The sequence below is a fragment of the Camarhynchus parvulus genome, chromosome 1 (genome assembly GCF_901933205.1).
Source record: "Camarhynchus parvulus chromosome 1, STF_HiC, whole genome shotgun sequence".
In the NCBI taxonomy this organism is placed as follows: Eukaryota; Metazoa; Chordata; class Aves; order Passeriformes; family Thraupidae; genus Camarhynchus; species Camarhynchus parvulus.
The window spans coordinates 99,356,411-99,374,691 of NC_044571.1; the positions used below are offsets into that span (position 1 = coordinate 99,356,411).

The 18,281-nt window shown below is 38.1% G+C and overlaps 2 protein-coding genes across 3 annotated transcripts in view; one reads left to right on the forward strand and one right to left on the reverse strand.

Moving 5' to 3' along the window:
- Positions 1-18,281, forward strand: part of CMSS1 (cms1 ribosomal small subunit homolog) — a 223,559-nt gene that overhangs the window by 4,371 nt on the left and 200,907 nt on the right. The gene's annotated exons all lie outside the window — the stretch shown is intronic.
- The window catches only part of FILIP1L (filamin A interacting protein 1 like), a 102,233-nt gene that overhangs the window by 2,600 nt on the left and 81,352 nt on the right, over positions 1-18,281 (reverse strand). For both annotated transcript variants that reach the window (XM_030960315.1, XM_030960304.1), the window contains 2 exons: positions 14,521-17,257; positions 1,031-1,215 (listed from right to left, as the gene is read on the reverse strand). In XM_030960315.1, the coding sequence (XP_030816175.1) occupies positions 1,031-1,215; positions 14,521-17,257 (2,922 nt within the window). The remainder of the gene's footprint in view (positions 1-1,030; positions 1,216-14,520; positions 17,258-18,281) is intronic.

Sequence of the window (18,281 nt, forward strand, 5' to 3'; positions counted from 1 at the left end):
TGTGGTTTTTGTTTTAGTTTTTTTTGTGTGTGTGTATTGACTGAAGGGAAACCTTGAATTTTAAGTCTTTTGAAGAAGTTATGCTTTAAGGAAAGGAAAAAGGCAAATTCTCTCATGGATGAACTAGATTTCTTGTGCAAAGAGTTCAGTTAAAAAAAACCCTTCACTAGGAGCAATGAATCTGGTTACATATTTTAAGTGAATATGAGGAGTTGCAAGGAAGGGCAAAATTGTGGAGAAATACAAGAATAAAGTTGCACTTCTCTGTATGCCACAACTTACTGTTAAGCTTGATACTAATTCTGATCAGTTCTAAAATACTGTTTAAGTGAACTGAAATCTAAATACTGTAGTCCAAATGGTGAAAGTTTGTATAGCTGATGCAAACAATATCAATCTTGATTCTCCCATCTGTTTTCCTGATCTAACATCTGCATGAATTGAGTGGAGATAATCACACTAGTGAGGAGGGAGCTACTTATCTTCACATCATGCTTTTAAAGTGATGCTTGGCACAGCAAGGAACTCTGCATTTCTCTAAATTCAATGCATTATACAAGAGCAGATTTTTCCATACCTTTCTTCATTCCACCCTTAATGTTGAACTTAGGATATCCATACTGAGACACATCCTGGCTAGACCGACTTTGAAAACATGACACCTTTGCAATCCCTCTTCATGTGATTTGACCATGTTTTTATAAATCTGCTGAGATAACCTTACTGTTGTTATTTGTAGAACATGTCAGAACTGAATTTATAATAGAAACTTATTTGTGTCTTGTGTTCCTGTACTGTGAGTGGCAAAATCTGGAAATGCACCATAAAAATGGGGCAGAGCATGATCCCTGCAGACATGAGGTTAACTTTGGCTCCTAAGAATTTGGCTGTCTTGATGTCCTAGGATTGGTGACCATATGTGCTGACCTTGTGGATGGTTTCTGATTTTTTCCCCAGTTGAAACAACTGCTGCTGAGATTCAGATGGCTTAAATCCATTTTAATGTCATAGGTCACAGAAGAGTATTTACCTTCTCCCTCCACTTTGAAGGCAGGCTTTAGACACCGTCCTTACAATGCGTATCTTTCCAGAAGGACTGTCTTGGAGTGGTTTGTTGGGATGTCCAGCAGGACTTTTGACAGGGGCTTTGGTTGTGCTTGCAGGCTTTGGTTTGGGGATCTGAGTTGGAATTGAGCGACGGAACGTATTGGTAATCTGAAATAAACCGAGAAAATAAATCACGTGTTAGGGAGGAGAAACAAGAGGTGGTTTTAGCTTTGTAGTGCTTTTTCCAATTTGTAAACCTGAATGCACTGCTTCTAGAACTGTTTGTTTGAACTTCCTTTATCTTGCTTGTAATGAGACAGAAGCTTTGTATTTAACTTACCTACTTGATTGGGGAATATCAAAGAATCTCAATGGATTGAAACTCAGAGTATAAATAAGAGGGGTTTCCTGTCTGTCAGCTGACTATCAGCCCTAGGTGCTGAGTGAGTGATGCAGTGCAAAGTATTGAGCTGTGTGGGTCCTCTGGGTGAATAATCAGAGAACTTTCTCATGCAGAAGCAAATCTTGATTCAGTCCTGGGTAGAGGGCAATACCCAGGTCATATTTTACTGTGAGAGATCATTCTTTGACAGTGACCAGTGTATAGAAAATTAGCGTATTTGTGAGACAGCTCCCCCTCCAGAATGATCCTAGTCATATTTAATTGCAAAAAATGTAAATATGCCCCCCAAAAAAGTTATTATGTGCATGGAAAAGGGGTGAAGAACTATAAAGGCAAAATGTTTGTTTGAAAAGTACCGTTATCTGAAACCAGGATTATTAAACATACTGTACTAATGAGAAAACCTTTTTGCATCACAAGCATTTTATATAACTTTTTCAGTCAAGCTAGAGGCAAAAGAACTTCACTTTTTTTTTTTTAAGACAACAAAAAGGAAATTGTATTAACATGAGCACAATAAAAAAATTGGAATTATGGTGACTTAATTATGAGTAAGAATGAGCTAGATCAAAACCCTCGTGGAGGGATAGAATGTAAGAAAATAAAAGTAGTGCAGAAGGTAGTCTCACATCTGAGGAGTTGCAGCTGTACTAATCACCAAATATTAGGAACAGGCTGCCCTTAATAGGCCACAGCTGTGTCCAATAAGAAGATGAGTGCTACAGAAGAGTGGGTTAGCTGGGTGAGGGGAGATGGATTTTGTTGGCTGTGCTGTGAAGAAGAAGGAGTCAATGCTGTGAGGAGCTACACACGAGACATCACCAAGAAGGTATGGAACTTCTGCAATATGATGACAACAAACCGTAGTGGCTATAATGATCTGTCTGGGCAGATTTAAAAAAATAAAAATAATCACAAATCAAAAGCTTGCCATTTACCTGTAGATAATTATGTATGACAGGGTTTTCAATAGAATAAAGCTGAACCAGCATCAGATCATTGTATGTGTTCAGCGTGGAGGAATTTGGGGAAAGTTTGTACATCACAGATGTGCTTAATGGATGATGAGTAAGGAAAAAATCAGCCTCAGCTTAACTGAAGTTTGATAACAAAGAGATAAAATGGTAACAATCTCCCAGAACAGTGTGGTTTGTTTCTAGGAGTTCTGAAGGAGATGATTTTTAAAATTGCAGAGTCCTTGTTAGTGATGTGCAATCCACCACTGAAATTGTTGGTGATGCTAGAGGGGTGCAATGCTGCTTTAGAGTAAAGCTTCACAGAAGATTCATAAATGTAACTGCTGAGCTGATCAGAGTGTAGAAATGTCAGTTAAGTAATAAGTTTGCCCACATGATTACTGATTTTGTGAGGACATCCACATTTCTTGTCAGGGATAACATTCAGGTTTGTTAGTCAGCTATTGTTATATAGGTACATGCTATTGGATTGTTTAATTATGACACCCATGTGGGAGGGAAAGACCTAGGTAAGTTTAAAAAAAACCGCTTGATAGTCATCTCTAACAAAAGAATTTTGTGAAAGCAGATTTTGTGTGCAAACTATGGAAAAACAAGGAAAATTCTCAAGGTTAATAAGTGGCAATTGGATAGGTAGCAGAGCAGTGACCTAGTTTTTAATAGTATAGTAGAGATAGCATCTGAATCTTACAGACCCCTCTGATACTCAACATATTCATAAACTGCACCAGAAGACAGTACTGAAATTATAATATTTGCATATGGTATAACAGGGAGAATATTAGAAGTAAGAGCTGACAGTAAGTCATGTTAGTGAGTAAAAAATGTGTGTCAGTTCAGTGTTAACAATTGAGAAGTAATATATGTAGGGAAAGCTAGTTCATGTACAGTAGTGACATTTATTGTCAGTCAGAACACAGATCTTGGAATCCCTGTGAATTGTCCTCATTGCTCAGCAACTGGCAGTTGTCAAAAAGGTAACAGACAAGTTAGGAATTACTAGGAAAAGAATAGAAGGAAACAAATCCCATCATTTTTTAGTGTGTGAATCCAAACCATCCCATCCTACATTGTGGATGTTTTGCTGTGTTTTGTCCAAACAGCTCAAGAAAGGTTATGCCAAAATGCAAAAATGGTGGCAAAGACTATCAATTATGGAATGTCTTCTGAGTGAAGATTAATAACACATGCTAAACCTCTTCAAGAATGGATAATAGATGGTGGTGAGAAAAATAAACAGCAGAAATGTAGCATTATGCTGAATAGGGCAATTTTCTAATATGCTTGAGGGGGCATCCACTGGGAGTGGATTAAAGGTATGTGAAAAGGGTTTTTCCTTATCAATGAGCTATGAAACTCATTGGGACAGACAATTTTTGAGGTGATGATATAAATTGGTTTGGAGAGAATTTGTACAGACTTGGGGCATCAATCAAGGACTGCTAAACACGAAGATGTGTGGAGATTCCAGCTGTAAGTTGCAGGCTGCCAAAGGCTGGATTTTCTGCTCTGTGTGCCTGGTACTACTTAATGTTCACAGGCATTTAACACTGGTCACTACCAAAGAGGAGATACATAGTCTGAGTGTCTAAAACCTCTTTCATGCTTTTATTCTTAAAATCAGCATGTTTGCAGCACTTTAAAAATATTTTATGCATTGGAAAGGAAAGAGTTTGACTTTGAAAGTGAGGAAGGAAAAAGGAGATGCATTTTTCTTTCCCTGTGTTCCTTCAGATTTTACCTCTAGGTGGCAGCGAAGATTGCCTTTTGTATTGCATCCCAATATTTCACTTAAAACCGACTGAAACTCTTTGTTAAATGCTGAATTAACAAAATCAACATGCATTTTCATAGTAGGATGGAATTTTAGCATTCATATTGTTAGTAGGAAAGGAAGCAAAAAAAAAATAGAATTCACTCTTTGCCCCCAAACCAAAAAGCATTTTGCTTCAATTACTAAAGGTAATGTGTTAAGAAAAGGAACTGATGTTGGAGGGGGATAATTGCATTACTGCTATGTGGCTTTCCATGAGTACTGAGTTAGAAGAGTTTGCCTCTGACTATGTGATCTGGCCTGGTAGATGAGACATGGTATTGCAAATAAAATGTTTGGGTGGGCTATTACTGGCAGTGCTACTCCCTGATGTAATTGTAGCAATGATAGAAAACGTGTCTGTTTCCCAGCTATAAAAAGAATTACATTAGCCATAATTTGCTAAGTATATTGAGGTGAATAGGTAAAAATATTTATGTAAAGTCTTGCATATTAAAGTGAGATTGTATCTCTGAGTTGTGTTTGGTTGTTTGGGTTGGGGTCTTTTTGAGAAGTGTTCCAGTTCAGAGATTCCCTAGGTTACGAAGTGGTTGGAGTATTGTCTGGAGTTCATTGATCAGCCGTGTTAGTACTTCTGGAAGGTGTTTGTAGGCTCAAATTTTTACAGGTTTTGTGCATCTGACTGTGGTATTCAGGCTTTAAGCTTTTATTGAATCAATGAAAAGTTAGGTGTTGAAATATCCCTGGGCTCTGGCCTATAGTTTGCACCAGTGTCTAGCTTATTAAAACCACCATTGACAGTACGGCATTCTGAGCCATCAGATTTCATTTCAAACACGTTTTTTCTTTGTGATTCAACACTATGAATTTTGCAGTTCTGAATACAGTATTGAATGCATCTACATTATTATCATTTAGTGCCTAGAGCTGCATTGTAACTGATGGACTTGTCAAGGTTTGATCTGCTTACAGAGTTTGTACTGCTCCCTTTTGCTTGTGTCATGTTTGATTGTAGCCACAATAACTGACTTGCTCTAACTCCTGGCATAGGCTCAAATTTGAGGATAACAGTTGTATTGTGGGGCTTTTTTTCCCTATGCAGATAAACAACTGAACTTCCACTTCAGTGATTGTACCAGTCTAACTTCTGATGAAGGCAAGGATTTAACAAACTGCCCATCTAGTTCTCTTCCTCCTCATACTGCACTTAAAAATTATTTTTCATCATTTGTGATATAAATTCTAGAGAGGAAGGAATGAATAATTTAAGGTAAACACTTATTGACACTTAGCTTTATGAATTCAATTACACATGTACCTAGATCAAGGACTAAACTTTATTTATTTTCTAAAACTTGTACTTAACAAATTACGAATCTCAGATAAGAGTTGTAAACAGAACATTCTGGGTCAGTTGACTAGATCAGTGCTTAAGCTGCTGTAAGATGTGTGATAAGGAGGGAATGGTACTATGTGGGAATTGTCTGGAAAGCACTTGGAAGTAACCATATATAAAATTCTGCATTGGTTTAGTTGTATGTATACTGAAAATCCTTGTGCAGTACTCCTAGGTCCTTCCCTGCGGCTTAGTGTAGAGGCATGTGAGCAGATGCATTGGCCATAGCAGGCTTCTATCTCCAGATGTCTGGTTTGGTTTTTAGACAGACCTGAATGACTGAAAACCTCTTATACATAGATTTTGGTGGGCCTTTTCAACTTGATTTTTAGCTATGTATGGGAAATCTGTGTGCACACCATGAATTACTTCAGTTCTCTTCAAATGTATACATCCTTTCTACCAGCTCATTCTCTCCTTCAAGATGAATGTTTTTAGTCTTCCTCATCCTTTTTTGAAGTTTCATTTGTATTCTGGATTTGCTGGCTTTGTGTTCATCATTGCTGTTTAGCTATGCCTCTTGAGTTCCCATCTGTAGGCCACTTTTTATATCTGCTATCTTTCTAAGTCAGAGAAGAGAAAAAAAAGATGTTTTTTCTTCAAAAAACAAGCTGAACTACCTCTCATGGGCTGGAGATCCCTTGTGAGTTCCCATTAATGCTCTTGAAACACCCTCAGAAACAAAATGTTCCCCAGGAGTGACCAGTCTGAACAGTTATGCAGTTTTCCTTTACTTAATGTGTTTAAGTAAACGCCAGCAAATAATTACTGCAACAACAACAACAACCCCAAAAGCATTAAACTGACCACATTCAAATTAGATTTTGTGGTACGTCTGTCTGTAAGTATAATAGCACCATATTGATTCAAGGCATTAGGCTTGGAAAATAACAGTGCTTAGTTGGAAAAATGAACAGTTCAAGCTAATTTTCAAGGCAAGCAATGATCTAAGGATCAAGAAGGCTGCATTTTAATTTCATTTTTAAATTAACTCCTGCAGCAGACATCAGTTGCCTGTAATAGGAATTGGCAGAAGAAAGCATGCTAGAGTGAAAACTCTACACAGGGACTACATTTGCTGTCTCAGCAAATGACAGTGGGTACTTCAGGGATGAGGACAAACACTAGCACAGGTGACAATTGAGAAATTTTCACATTAATGTGAAAATGGCCCTTCTAATTTCAAGAAGACAATGGAGAAAGCATGCTCTGAAATATCAGGATGTATATTCCATACCCACCTTTTTTCTCCTCCATGGGAGCAGAGGCAGCTTATTTATATGGGCCAGCTTTTAACACAATGCAATGCCTGCTTTAGGGAGTGGGCTAAGGCAAGTGTGTGGGGGAGTGTCAAGGAGAGAAAATATTTGTTTCTGTGCTGTTGAAGTAGTTCTCCTGCTTTTGGTCCTGATCCTTTCCTTTTCCTTCTGAAAATATGACATGTGCTTTGCTTCCTGTTTGAACTTCATTAATTTAAACAGGGGGAGCATGTAGTATTTATGCTGTAAGTTTTCTTTTTCTTTTTTTTTCTTTTTTACATCATTGTAGCACTTGATTTAGGAGAAATAACTTTCTTTCTCAGTGCTTAAATTTTTATTTTAAGAAATTTGAGTGAGTATCATTTGCAGCTTTAGTGAAAGCGTCCAGGGGGTGGTGCTGAAGATCCTTTACTCAGAAGTCCATGTGCACAAGCGTGCCTCTTGCCAGACTTAAGTTTGTTCCTGGATGATTGAATGCAGTCAGAAAGAAAGCCAGGTCTGCAAGTGAGAACGAGTTAAGATTAAGTGATAAACTTGAATATTCCCTTTGGTCTCCAAGCCAGACAGCTTTGGCTGAAATTTCTGGTTAGGTATCCTCAGCTGCACAGAGCGTTTAGATACTTCCTTTACTTTTCTTTTGCTAGATCCTGGCATTTGTTTTCTAGGAATCCAAAGTGAGTAGTCTGTTGCTCTGAGTTCCCTTTTATGCAGCACCTCTGTGTGTCTGACTACACTGAGATGTGTGAGCAGGAGCAGTGTAATCCTTACTCTCACTATCTTACTCAGGGTAAGACCTGTGCCAGGCTGGTGTCTGGCTTGGCTCACTGCATTGTCACACCACATAAACAGCTCAGCAGAGGGAAAATGACTCCTCAATAATCTAGAGTCATAGTACTTCAGCTCTTAAGTGGAAGAGCAATTGGGTTTGTTTAATCTGGAGAAAACAAAACTGAGAAGTGATATGATAATTGTCTTCTAATATGTGTTGCAGAGATAATAATTTTCAAAGTCCAGTGGGGGGACAGGAAAGAGAATACTGGAGTACAATTTCAGCAGCATAAATTTAGTTTAGAAATTAGCAAGATTCTTAATGACAAGGGTATTTCAGCCCTGTTCCAGATTCCTGGGTAACTGTAAATCTGGCATTGTGAAAGTTTTTTAGAGCTATATGTACCAGGTTTTTATTTGGAAGGTTTTAAGTCAAGTTATAGTGAGGAAATAGGCTCAAAAATGTCCTGACATCCTTTTTAAACTCTGTTTTATGCATCTTCTACTCTTCTGCTGATATTTGCTTTTTTACAGCCTCTTGATTTCAATAATATAGCGTATTTGACAGAAAAATCAGTATTAATATTAGAAATTATTTTCGTATATGTGGCACAATTTACACTAATGCACTTGAATGTGTTGCTGTGATCTTATTTCCTGAATGCAGAGTTTAAATCTACTTTCTGGTGGTGGGGAAAAGAAGAATGGTTGGAGGCAGAAGTTGTATTTACAGTTTCTAAAAATCTGTTACATGCCTTGCTTTTTTTGGGACATGTCTTCACTGGCAAGTGTGATGATATTATTTTAAACTTTGGATAACTTAAAGACTCATTTCTAGTAGATAACTGACAAGATGCAGGGATGGGTAAGGTTATGTTGTGGGTTAACTCCAGTAGGACAAGGTTACCTGGGGCTGGCTGATTGGCAGCATCATGCAGCTGCAATGAACAACTGTTCATTGTTAATCTTCCCTTTGCCCCTTGAAAGTCCAGGGAGTCTCAGGCACCTTGATAGGGCACTTGGGGGACCCTAGGAACAGAAGTGTGGCTTTTTTAGCATACTAAACACGCTGCAATTGCAGTTGTGTCCCACACAGGGGTGTGCTGGCACATACAAGTTCCTGCAGGCACTTAGGTGTCACTGCTGCTGGAGAGAATCTAGGGTGAGACCAGCAGTGCCCTTGGTTTAAAGCTGCTCTGCCATTTGTTGAGAAAGATCCTTGGCAGTGGAGGATCATTCAGTGCAGACTGGGGGCACAGAGGGATATTTGGGTATTTTTAAGGCAGTTTTAAAAGGTGTTTGAAACTGTGCTTATACACATACATGCCTTTTAATGTGAAAATGCCTTCATTATCAATACTGTCTGTTCAAAAGCTTTGAGTATGTTTTCCCAGTGTTAGCAAATTTTTATGGTGAAAAGGTGAGATGTTGTGCGTGGAGAAGGAAAAAGACCCTCTTGCTTTTACCATCGTGGCTTTTTTCTGTCTGCGAGTAGGCTGTTTTTCTCTTGGAAGGCCACATTAAAAGGTGTGTTAATCAGAGCCCTATTTTCAGTATACATATATATTTTCCTAATATATATAAAATGCTAATTAAAACAAAAGACTCTAACTTTTGTCCAGCTAAGATTGATGTTTTTTCACGACAAAACATGACCTATAGTGGCTTGAGTATGAGACAATTAAGGATAATAAAATGTAGGCACTAATCACATTTGAAGCTCTCCCTTGCTCAGATTTTGCACAAGTCAATTAACTTCTCTCCCAAGAGATACAGAATTATTTTAATGGGACTGCTGAATGTTGTATATTTGAAGTGCTTTGTGATGTATTTGTGTGCTAGATTGTATCTCTGCAGACAATGGTGATGGGTCCAGGACTTTGGCAGCAATTGCACTACAAAATGCTCCTTTTTCCTTTTTGCTAGTCCATTCAGTTATGCAGATGTAGCTCTTTTATAAAGCTGTGCTGTGAAATGGATCCTGTTTTGTTGCGGTTGTTTGGGGTTTGTTCTGTTTTGTTTAATGAGGATTTGTGGCATATGGCTTTTTGTTTGTGGTTTTGCTTTTGTGTTTTCAATCCAGGTTAGTTTCTTGACCTGGTTCCCAGTGCTGCCTTCTGGAAGTGGTGACAGCACAACTGAAAGGGCAGTATTTTGTAATTTGGGTTGTGGTAGGGGCAAAAAAGGGGAGGGAGATTCTTTGGCCCATCCCTGTTTGAAGACCCTGTGACGTCAGACCACTGCATGGGAAATGAAGAGACATTGATTAAAAGAGGCCTTTTCACTTGTAGTCAAAAAATGTTTCTCAAGAATACTTTGCTCTATGGTCAGAAGAGAATCCTATTCAGTTGGCAGCTCTGCTATTTGAGGCTGAGTGCCCACAGTATGGTGGGTCATTGGATAATGTGCTAGCTACAGCACAAAGAGAATTCAGCTTCATCTTGGGGCCACTGGCTGCAGATCTATGAAAACACTTCATGCTGCTTAAATTTTTATGGTTTGTCTTTTTTTTTTTGAGCAATTTCCCACTATAAGTACTTGGTGTTAATTTTAAAACATTTTTACACACCCACTTGTGCTGTATTTGAACCATAAGATCTTTTTCTCTCCTGTTTCTTGGTAACATAATGTTTTGGTAGTCTTTCCTTAAGCCTGGAGATTAGGCAGTTGTCAGTTTTTGTTTTGCCTGTCTCAATATCTGTTTCCTAGGGACAAAGTCATCCTGCAGATGGTTACTCCATTTCCATCATCTAACCCTGCAGCAACCATTGAATCTTATTCAGAAAATAGAGCCGTACAATTCTGTTTCTGATTATTTTTCCCTAGTGTGGGGAGCACGCCTTACTAATCCTTGCATGAAATGCTTGCATACAGATCTTTTTCTTATTACAGCCTTACATACTGTCCCCAGACACCGTATTGGCTATGGTGCTTTGGATCAGCAAGATTAGCAGTCTGCTCCTGTAATTTTTGTCAATTCTTTTTATTAATTAGTGGCTTGAAGGAGGTCTTTAATTAACTTGAAATACTACCTCATAGTTGATGGACGGGTGCTTTGGTCTCAGATTACCATTATCGCTTGGTATTCTCTTCTTTTTGCTTTTCCTCCTTTTCCCTCCCACCCCTCATCCATCCTCCCTGAAGGGACAAAAATTGCAAGTATTTCTTCTGAGAAATTTAATCACATATCAAGAATGGCATAAAAATGCTGAGCACCAAAGTGTTGGTGCTGCCTTCTCTTGTGTCCATTTGATCATTCACTAGAATAAACCCATCATGGTGAAGGAAAGTGGGCTGCTGTCATTTTTTAATCAGTTAATTCTCCCTTTTGCGGGGAACTAAACATAAAGGAGAAAGGGTAGATTTTTAGGCCTTAGAGATGCTTGCCAAGAGTTTTGGACAAGAGAAGAATTGATATTATGATCTGCTGAAAACTTTTATGCTCTCTTTCACAGCTTAATCCCTCTGATATATGCTTCTTATGTGACCTTATTTCCCCATAACATTTAAATGAACCATTACGTACCTGTCAGACTTTAGGCTTTTGAGCAACTGCTGAAAGCAAAAGCGTCTCAGCCTCCAAATTAACAGCAATACTTACCACTTAGAGAGTAGTTGAAATCCTAAAAAAGCTGCCTTACTTGTCAAACTTTAATATGATTATGCTTGATGTTTTTGTTCAGAGTGCTTGAATCAATGTGCAGATAACTTGGTCACATTTTTCCTTGCTCTGTTTTCTTATTGTCTGCCAAGGAAGCAGGTGGCTATTCCCACTCAGCAAAATGGAAATACTCTGAAATATGGAGTGATCTGAACAACTCAAGGTTAATTTGTAAATCAATAATTTGATTCCTTAAGCTATGCTTTCTATTTGCTATTTTATGATAAAATTACAGCTAACTTCTTTCTGTTTAAACAATTACGTTTCAGCTCTCAGCAAATACATCCAGGTGCTTATTTTCTCTGCTTTGAAATCGATCTTGGCAATTCAAACCGAACAAACCTGTTTCAATGTGCAAACCTTATTTTCAGGCAAAAATAATTATTTGATTTTTTTTATCTGTTGGAATGACTGACAAAAATTTTGCTGTGAAGTTACTTCAATCTACACAGAGGTTGTTTCATCAGTAGGGGGATGTAAGCATCCCTTAATCAAGGTGCATTTTCAGGAAATGTAGCAATTTCATTTCCAGGCAGTGCTGATGTTTCTTACTTAGGAGTTCATGGTCATGAGGGGCTGTTTCCTTTGTCTTTTGTTAACTAGACAGTTACTGATAAATCATTATGAGTGAAAGACAGGGACAGAAGTACTGTCCTCTTAAATTATTATACCTATAAATGGTGTGAACTTTCATCTAGGTTTTTTATTCAGATCTTAACTTTAAAGACTGAACTTCCTTAGTCATAATAGCTTGGTAACTGTCCAAAGGACTATGTGTGCTTATTGCTATGCCCTTATGTATACTTTTCTTTTATAAGATATTCTAATAGATGGCCAGGTGGTTAATGATCAACACACTTCTGTGTATTTTTGAAGGTAGATCTGAATTTTTTTTCCTACATGTTTTTAGGTCCAACTGAAGAAAATTGTAGTGTCTCTGGAGGACAAGCATTAGTCCTTTAATTTCTGGAGAATTTGTTGTCTGTTAGTATGCTGGCCTGCTAACAGCATACTAACGGTGTACTTCAGACACAGTTATTCAGTACCATGCTTTGTAATGTGTTCCTGCAGAGATCTTAGGTATAGATCAGCAGGATATGCAGTATTCTAAAGAACAGAAGTGCAGAGCATGTATTTTCATGGTACTGATTTTTGGGCTCTTAACTGAGCCCTGCAGTTAAGAATGTGCAGTCTGAATTTAATTAAATAACTTGTTCATATAATTAACATGCTCTAAAAATTTTACGATTTTGCTTGTCCTGAGTTCTGGCTGCTGTCTTCATCAGCAGCTTTTGCTAAAGTAGGTGTGAGTCAAAGTTTGCTTTGCAGAATAAAACTATGTACTCCCTCTGACCCAGGTCTTGGTCAGAGCTCACTTGTGCAGCCATGGAGATAGAGGGAGACAAAGCAAGGAAGGAGGACCTTTTATGAAGCCTAGTAACTTCAGATCATATAAGCTGGGGTTGTGCAGTTCCACAAACAACTTCTCTTTTTGAAATTGCCATTGTTCAACTGTAATGCGTATATTATCCATTTCCATCACATATCTTATATAATTTTTTTTTTTCTTCCCACTGTTTACTGAAAAAAGTGTACATGGGCAGTGGACTTTGCTTTTCAATAGAAACTGTTCTAAAAGTAGTTATTATCTACAGTTATAAACATTTAATTTCCTGTCAATCAAAAGGACTTAAAATTATAGAAGTCCCCTCGTAAGGTGAGATCATGGGCCAAGGTTCTTTGCTGAATTCGTTGCTAAGTTATACGGCAGAAATATTTTGTTCTTCTGGGGAATATAGGCAGAATAAAGATAAGGGTTTAATGAATAGAGACTTTCTGCTTACTTGCAAACTTCCTTATTGATTGCAGGAGGTTGCAGTTTTTAATTTTTAAAAAATAATACATACTATCACCACCCCCCTGAAAGTATCAAATTTATGGGCATTTAGAATAGAACTTTTTTAGACTAAAAGAACAGAATATAGGATAGAACTTTTTAGAATAAGAACAATTGTTACGATTAGGTTTGGAGTGTACAGCTTTTGTGAAAAAGAGGAGTTTGAAAGTGCATTCCAGATCTTCTGGACTGATTTACGTTGTATGTGAAGCTGTTCCACTGCTAGCAATATTTCATGGGAAATTAAAATTGACTGTTTGGCACATTACATTTCTGTGCTTTTCCTAGGTACAAATACTGTAATTGTCACTGAACTACCTTAACCTGCTTTGTCAATTCTGTATGGCACTCCTATTTATCCCAGACCCAGAGGCCTGCACTTTTGGAGGCTTGATCTACTATTGCTTCTTAATGCTTCTGCCAAACTTTCTCTGTCTATGAAATAAAAAACATGAAGGTATGCCATAATTTGGTAATCCTGTTTCTTCTTCAGAGTACTTGTGTGATGTATACTGTTTGTCAGATTTATGGCTAGGAGTTTAGATGAAATCTGAATATTGTATGTAAATCTATTCTCCTGAATTATTGTTTAGAAATATAAATGTTACTGTTTCTTGTTTTACAGCATACGTAAATTATTGCAGTTTTTTTGTTGTATTGGAAAAAAACCCTTGTTTGGGGAGAATTACTTTGTGATACAAGCTTCTGAACTCTGTTCACTTACAAGCAAAGTTTGCATGAGGGTTTAAAAAGAGTTTTGACCAAACATTGTTATACAATACGTAATATTTTGTGTATGATGTAGTGATAATTACCTGAAATGAGAGGGCTAGAAGGAATTGGGAAATAGAAGGGAAGATAATGAAACAAGTCTTATCTGAAGTTAGCAGGCAGTATTATGGCTTAATTCAAATTCTACCATACATGCAGAAAAAATACAAACCACACATAACAAACAAAAAATATTCAGCAAGCAATGATGAAAATAATCTATTATTTACTGTTTTTTTGTAATGTTAAAATATTTCACCAAGGCAAGTTGCAGTCAAAAGTAATGTGAGTTATTTTGAAAATGGCAATACATAAAGATGCATTTATACAAGTGCAAGACTAAATATTTTACATAACTGTATTTCAATGAGAAGATATACAGTAAGTGCACACTTGATAACACTAAGCAGGCAAAACTTAACGTTAGTTCCATATGCTGCTGTATAGTTCATGCACAGATCTTTCCCAAAGAGGCTGTTCCAAATAATTCTTGCTGGGATGAAAAACAGGATGGGTTGCTGGTAAGGGTGTCAGCATGGATGGGGGTCAGTTATAGACATTACTTACTGTAATTTGTGATTGTCGTGGCAGAGGAGTGGCTGTTGGTGTGATAGTAATACTGCTGGTGATTTTATTGGTGGGCTTAGTGGGTAGGCCATTAGCTAGTGCTGGAGTTCTGTTGTCTTGCACTGCATTGCAGGGGCTGATGGGCTTGGAAGCAGTGAGAGCTTGCACATAAGGACTTCCTAAATGAATGTGGATCTTGTTATCCTCAGTAGTTATTACACTTGATCCTGTACTGTTAGATCTCTGAAACTGCCATGATGACTGCCTGTCTGGGGATACTCTAAAAACAGCATGCTTGGCTCCCATTTCCAAAGGCTCTGAGGAGAGTGTTTGTTCCTGAGAACCTGAGCCGGGCAAAGCCAAAGGGGACATTGTTCTTTCAGGAGTTAAAGAACTGCATGATTCAGGAGTTTGAGATCTTGAAAAAGTAGTAGTCATAGTAATAGGAGAAATTACATGCTCTGGGGTCATGTAACCTTCTCCTGCTTTTGATTTTACAGGTGTTAAGGAGGCGTTTTGAATAATGGTTATTCTTTGCTTTGGAGTGCCACAATTGGGTATAACTGCTGTGCTGGTGTAGGAGTGAGGGCTTTCAGTGGTAGGACTGGTTATTTCAAGGGTTGCTGTGTTCTGTCTATGGTCTGGAGTTACTTTTATGTGAAGGGGTTGGCCAGGTGTATGACTTAGCACTAGATCTCCAGTCTGTGCACAGTTTCCATTTTGCTTTGTGGGTATCTTTCCATTTTGAGGATGGCTCTCCTTGGACCTCATCCAAGGGATCCATAACTTTTTGTTGGCGGCATTTGTGGTGGATGAGTTGCTTTTGAAACATGCTGTTTGTTCCTCCTCATTATCACTATCTTCATAGGGCTGCCCATTTATGAGCGTTCGCTCCAAAGGCATGAGGGTTTTGTAATCAGGTGGTTCATTGTCTGTTGGATCTGTTTGGATTTCTTTAGAAAAAACTTGCACATCTGGAATTTTCTTTCCATTGAGACCAGGCCTAATATTCTTGCTGAAGGATCTGTACCTCTCCAGTTCTTTCGTGAGGCTCTCCATTTCTCTTGCTAACTCCCTGTTTTTGTTTTCTTGCTGGAGGAGTTTCTTCTGTAAGACTGTGTGATCACCTCGCAGGTGACAGATTAGGTCTTCTGTTGCCACGTATTCATGAACTTTCTCTTTCAGTGCATCTACTTCTCTGGAAAGGTGACTCGATTTAGCTTCCTCTTCTCTGAGTTTCTTGAAAAGGCGCTCCTGATTGGACTCTGCCTTTTCTGTTAATTTATACCTCGCCAATTCCATTTTCACAGCCTCCAACTCCTCTGAGAGGAGCCTGGCTCTGTCCTGTTCACTGACATATTTTCGTTCTAGAGACTCAAATTCATCTTCAGTTTTCATAAGATCATCTTCTACTGACTTCATTTCGTTGAGCTTCTGCTTAAGCCTCTCAACTTCTTGAGAAAGCTCTTTGATTATGTTGTTTTCCTGCTGCAAGGAGGTGCTGGATTTAGTACTCTCCTTACGTTTACTTTTAAGAAACTCTTTTTCAACATCTTCCAGGGACTGAAGTCTTTTACTTAGAATATTCACTTTGGAAACCAGATCACTTCCTTTCTCCTCTTCTGCTTTCAGTTTGTTTTTCAGTTCATCTCTTTCTTTTGTAACACTGGACATTTTTTCCTCTGCATCAGATTTTGATTTCAGCGCCTTTTTACTTTCCTCCATCAGTCTTTCTGTAACTGACATCACTTTATTTTGTTCCACCCGAAGCTGAGAAGTTGCAGCTTGCAGTTTTTCTTCTGTTTGCTTTATTTTTTCACCCATAGTTTTTCTTTCATCCACCAGCATCACTGTTAAACTCTTCAGCTTTGTTAAATCTTCTTGAAGTGTAAACTCAGTTTTTTCTAACTTGCTTTCAATTGCTTCAAGCTCACCAACTCTAGCTTTTAAACCATCCAGCTCATGGGACAACTGCTTTGTTAAAATTTTTTCTCTTTCTAGGTTGCATTTCAGGGAGTAACATTCCTGTTTGCTCTTGTTGAAAGCATCTTCTAGTTTCTCCAGCTCCATAATTCTTTTATTAAGTTTATCCACTTCCCCTTTAAGGTTCTTGCTCTGTGATGCTTCTTGTTCTAACTTTCTATTAAGTTCTCTGCACTGATCTTCCATTTTTGTGAGCTCTTCATCTTTTCCTTCCATCTCCAGCAGTCGTTTCCGTAGTTCTTCTACTTCAGTCATAAGTGCAGCGTTCCCACACTCTCCCTTATTTATCTTATCCCTTATGTCTTGCAGTTCTTCTTCTGCTTTTCGTAAAGATTTGTTGGTCTCTTCCAGCTCATCGATTTGCCGGCTGAGAGTTGTTAATTTGAGCCGGAGCTGGCGATTCTGACTGTCTTCATTGGTTAGTTTGGCCATCATTGCTTCTTGGTCTTGGGAAATATTACTGCTCTGGGTGTGAATTTCAGCCTCCAGCCTGCTGGATCTCTGTTTGTCTTCTTGAATTTTTGCTTCAGCAAAAGTCAGCTTTTCGTGTGCTTGTTCTGTAGAAGTGGTTAATTCTTGAATTTTTTTACTTTGTTGATTCACCTGCTCAGTGAGTCTTTGCTGTTCATCCACCACCATTAAAGCAAAGGATTTCAGTTTAGTCAATTCTTCTTTCAGTTTAGATATTTTCTTGTTGTTTTCCTTTTCTTTTTTTGCTTGATATACTGTCTCTTGTTCAAGAAGCTTTTTCAATCTGTGGGAGGAAATAATATTGTATTTTGTAGCCATTTTAGTGTGCATTTAAAAATACAGTTGAAATAGTACAACATTTCTGCCAGATGTCTGTGAACATCCACTTGTAACTACAAGCAGACCTCTCTTTGCAGCATTATTTGAAGTGCCCACTGGCCTTACTTCCTATTCAGAAGTTCTTTTGTAATGAACACTTCAGCATGATCATTTAGACTTAGCAACTTCTTATTGTGCCTCTTTAATTACATTTGCAACTTTTTGACAGGGATCAGTGCAACAAAACTATTCTGTTATTCTACAGAACCTGACTTCTCTCAGCTGTTTGCTGAGGCTAGCTATGTGCCTGCAAGCTTTGTCTGGTTTTTTGTGTGTATTTGTGTTGTGTGTGCCTTTTTTTAAAAAAGAAATGTGATTCTTATAATGTTTGAGAAATTAGGTCAGTGCAGCCCTCAAGGGCAGATATCATTTATAGTATCATAAACCTCCTAGCTTTGTTACGTATAAACCATCCTGATATTTTACAATCAAACCTTGAGGATGTTTGAGTATGTGAAGGAAATGTAGCCACAATGGGCAGTAGACTGCCTAATGTGAATTCCTAAGCAGCACACCAGAGCAAAATTAGGTAAGTCTGGCCTTAGTGGAAGTGCAGGCCTTGTGACTTTGTGTCAGATACACACACACAAATGCAGTCAGCACATAAACAGGTGCTCAGTAGTGCCTTTAGAACTTAACAAAGCTCAAATGTCTTAATGTGTGTTAGGCCTGGATTTGCAGATATGCCTCAGTGCATCCCTGCTTTTACATGATTCTTGAAGGCTTTCATGATGATTTTCCAAAATTAGTTTTAAAAGTTTATGTCAGTACTCAGTCTTTATTGAGATGCAACATACTTAATTAGCAAGAGACCAGGAATAAGGTTGTGTGTTTGTTTATGCAAGAGCCTAAGAAACCTCCAAATACCTCAACTTCTTAGGTTCTTTTGTGGACTTTTCTTTGTCAAGAAAATGCTTGTGGAGTTCATC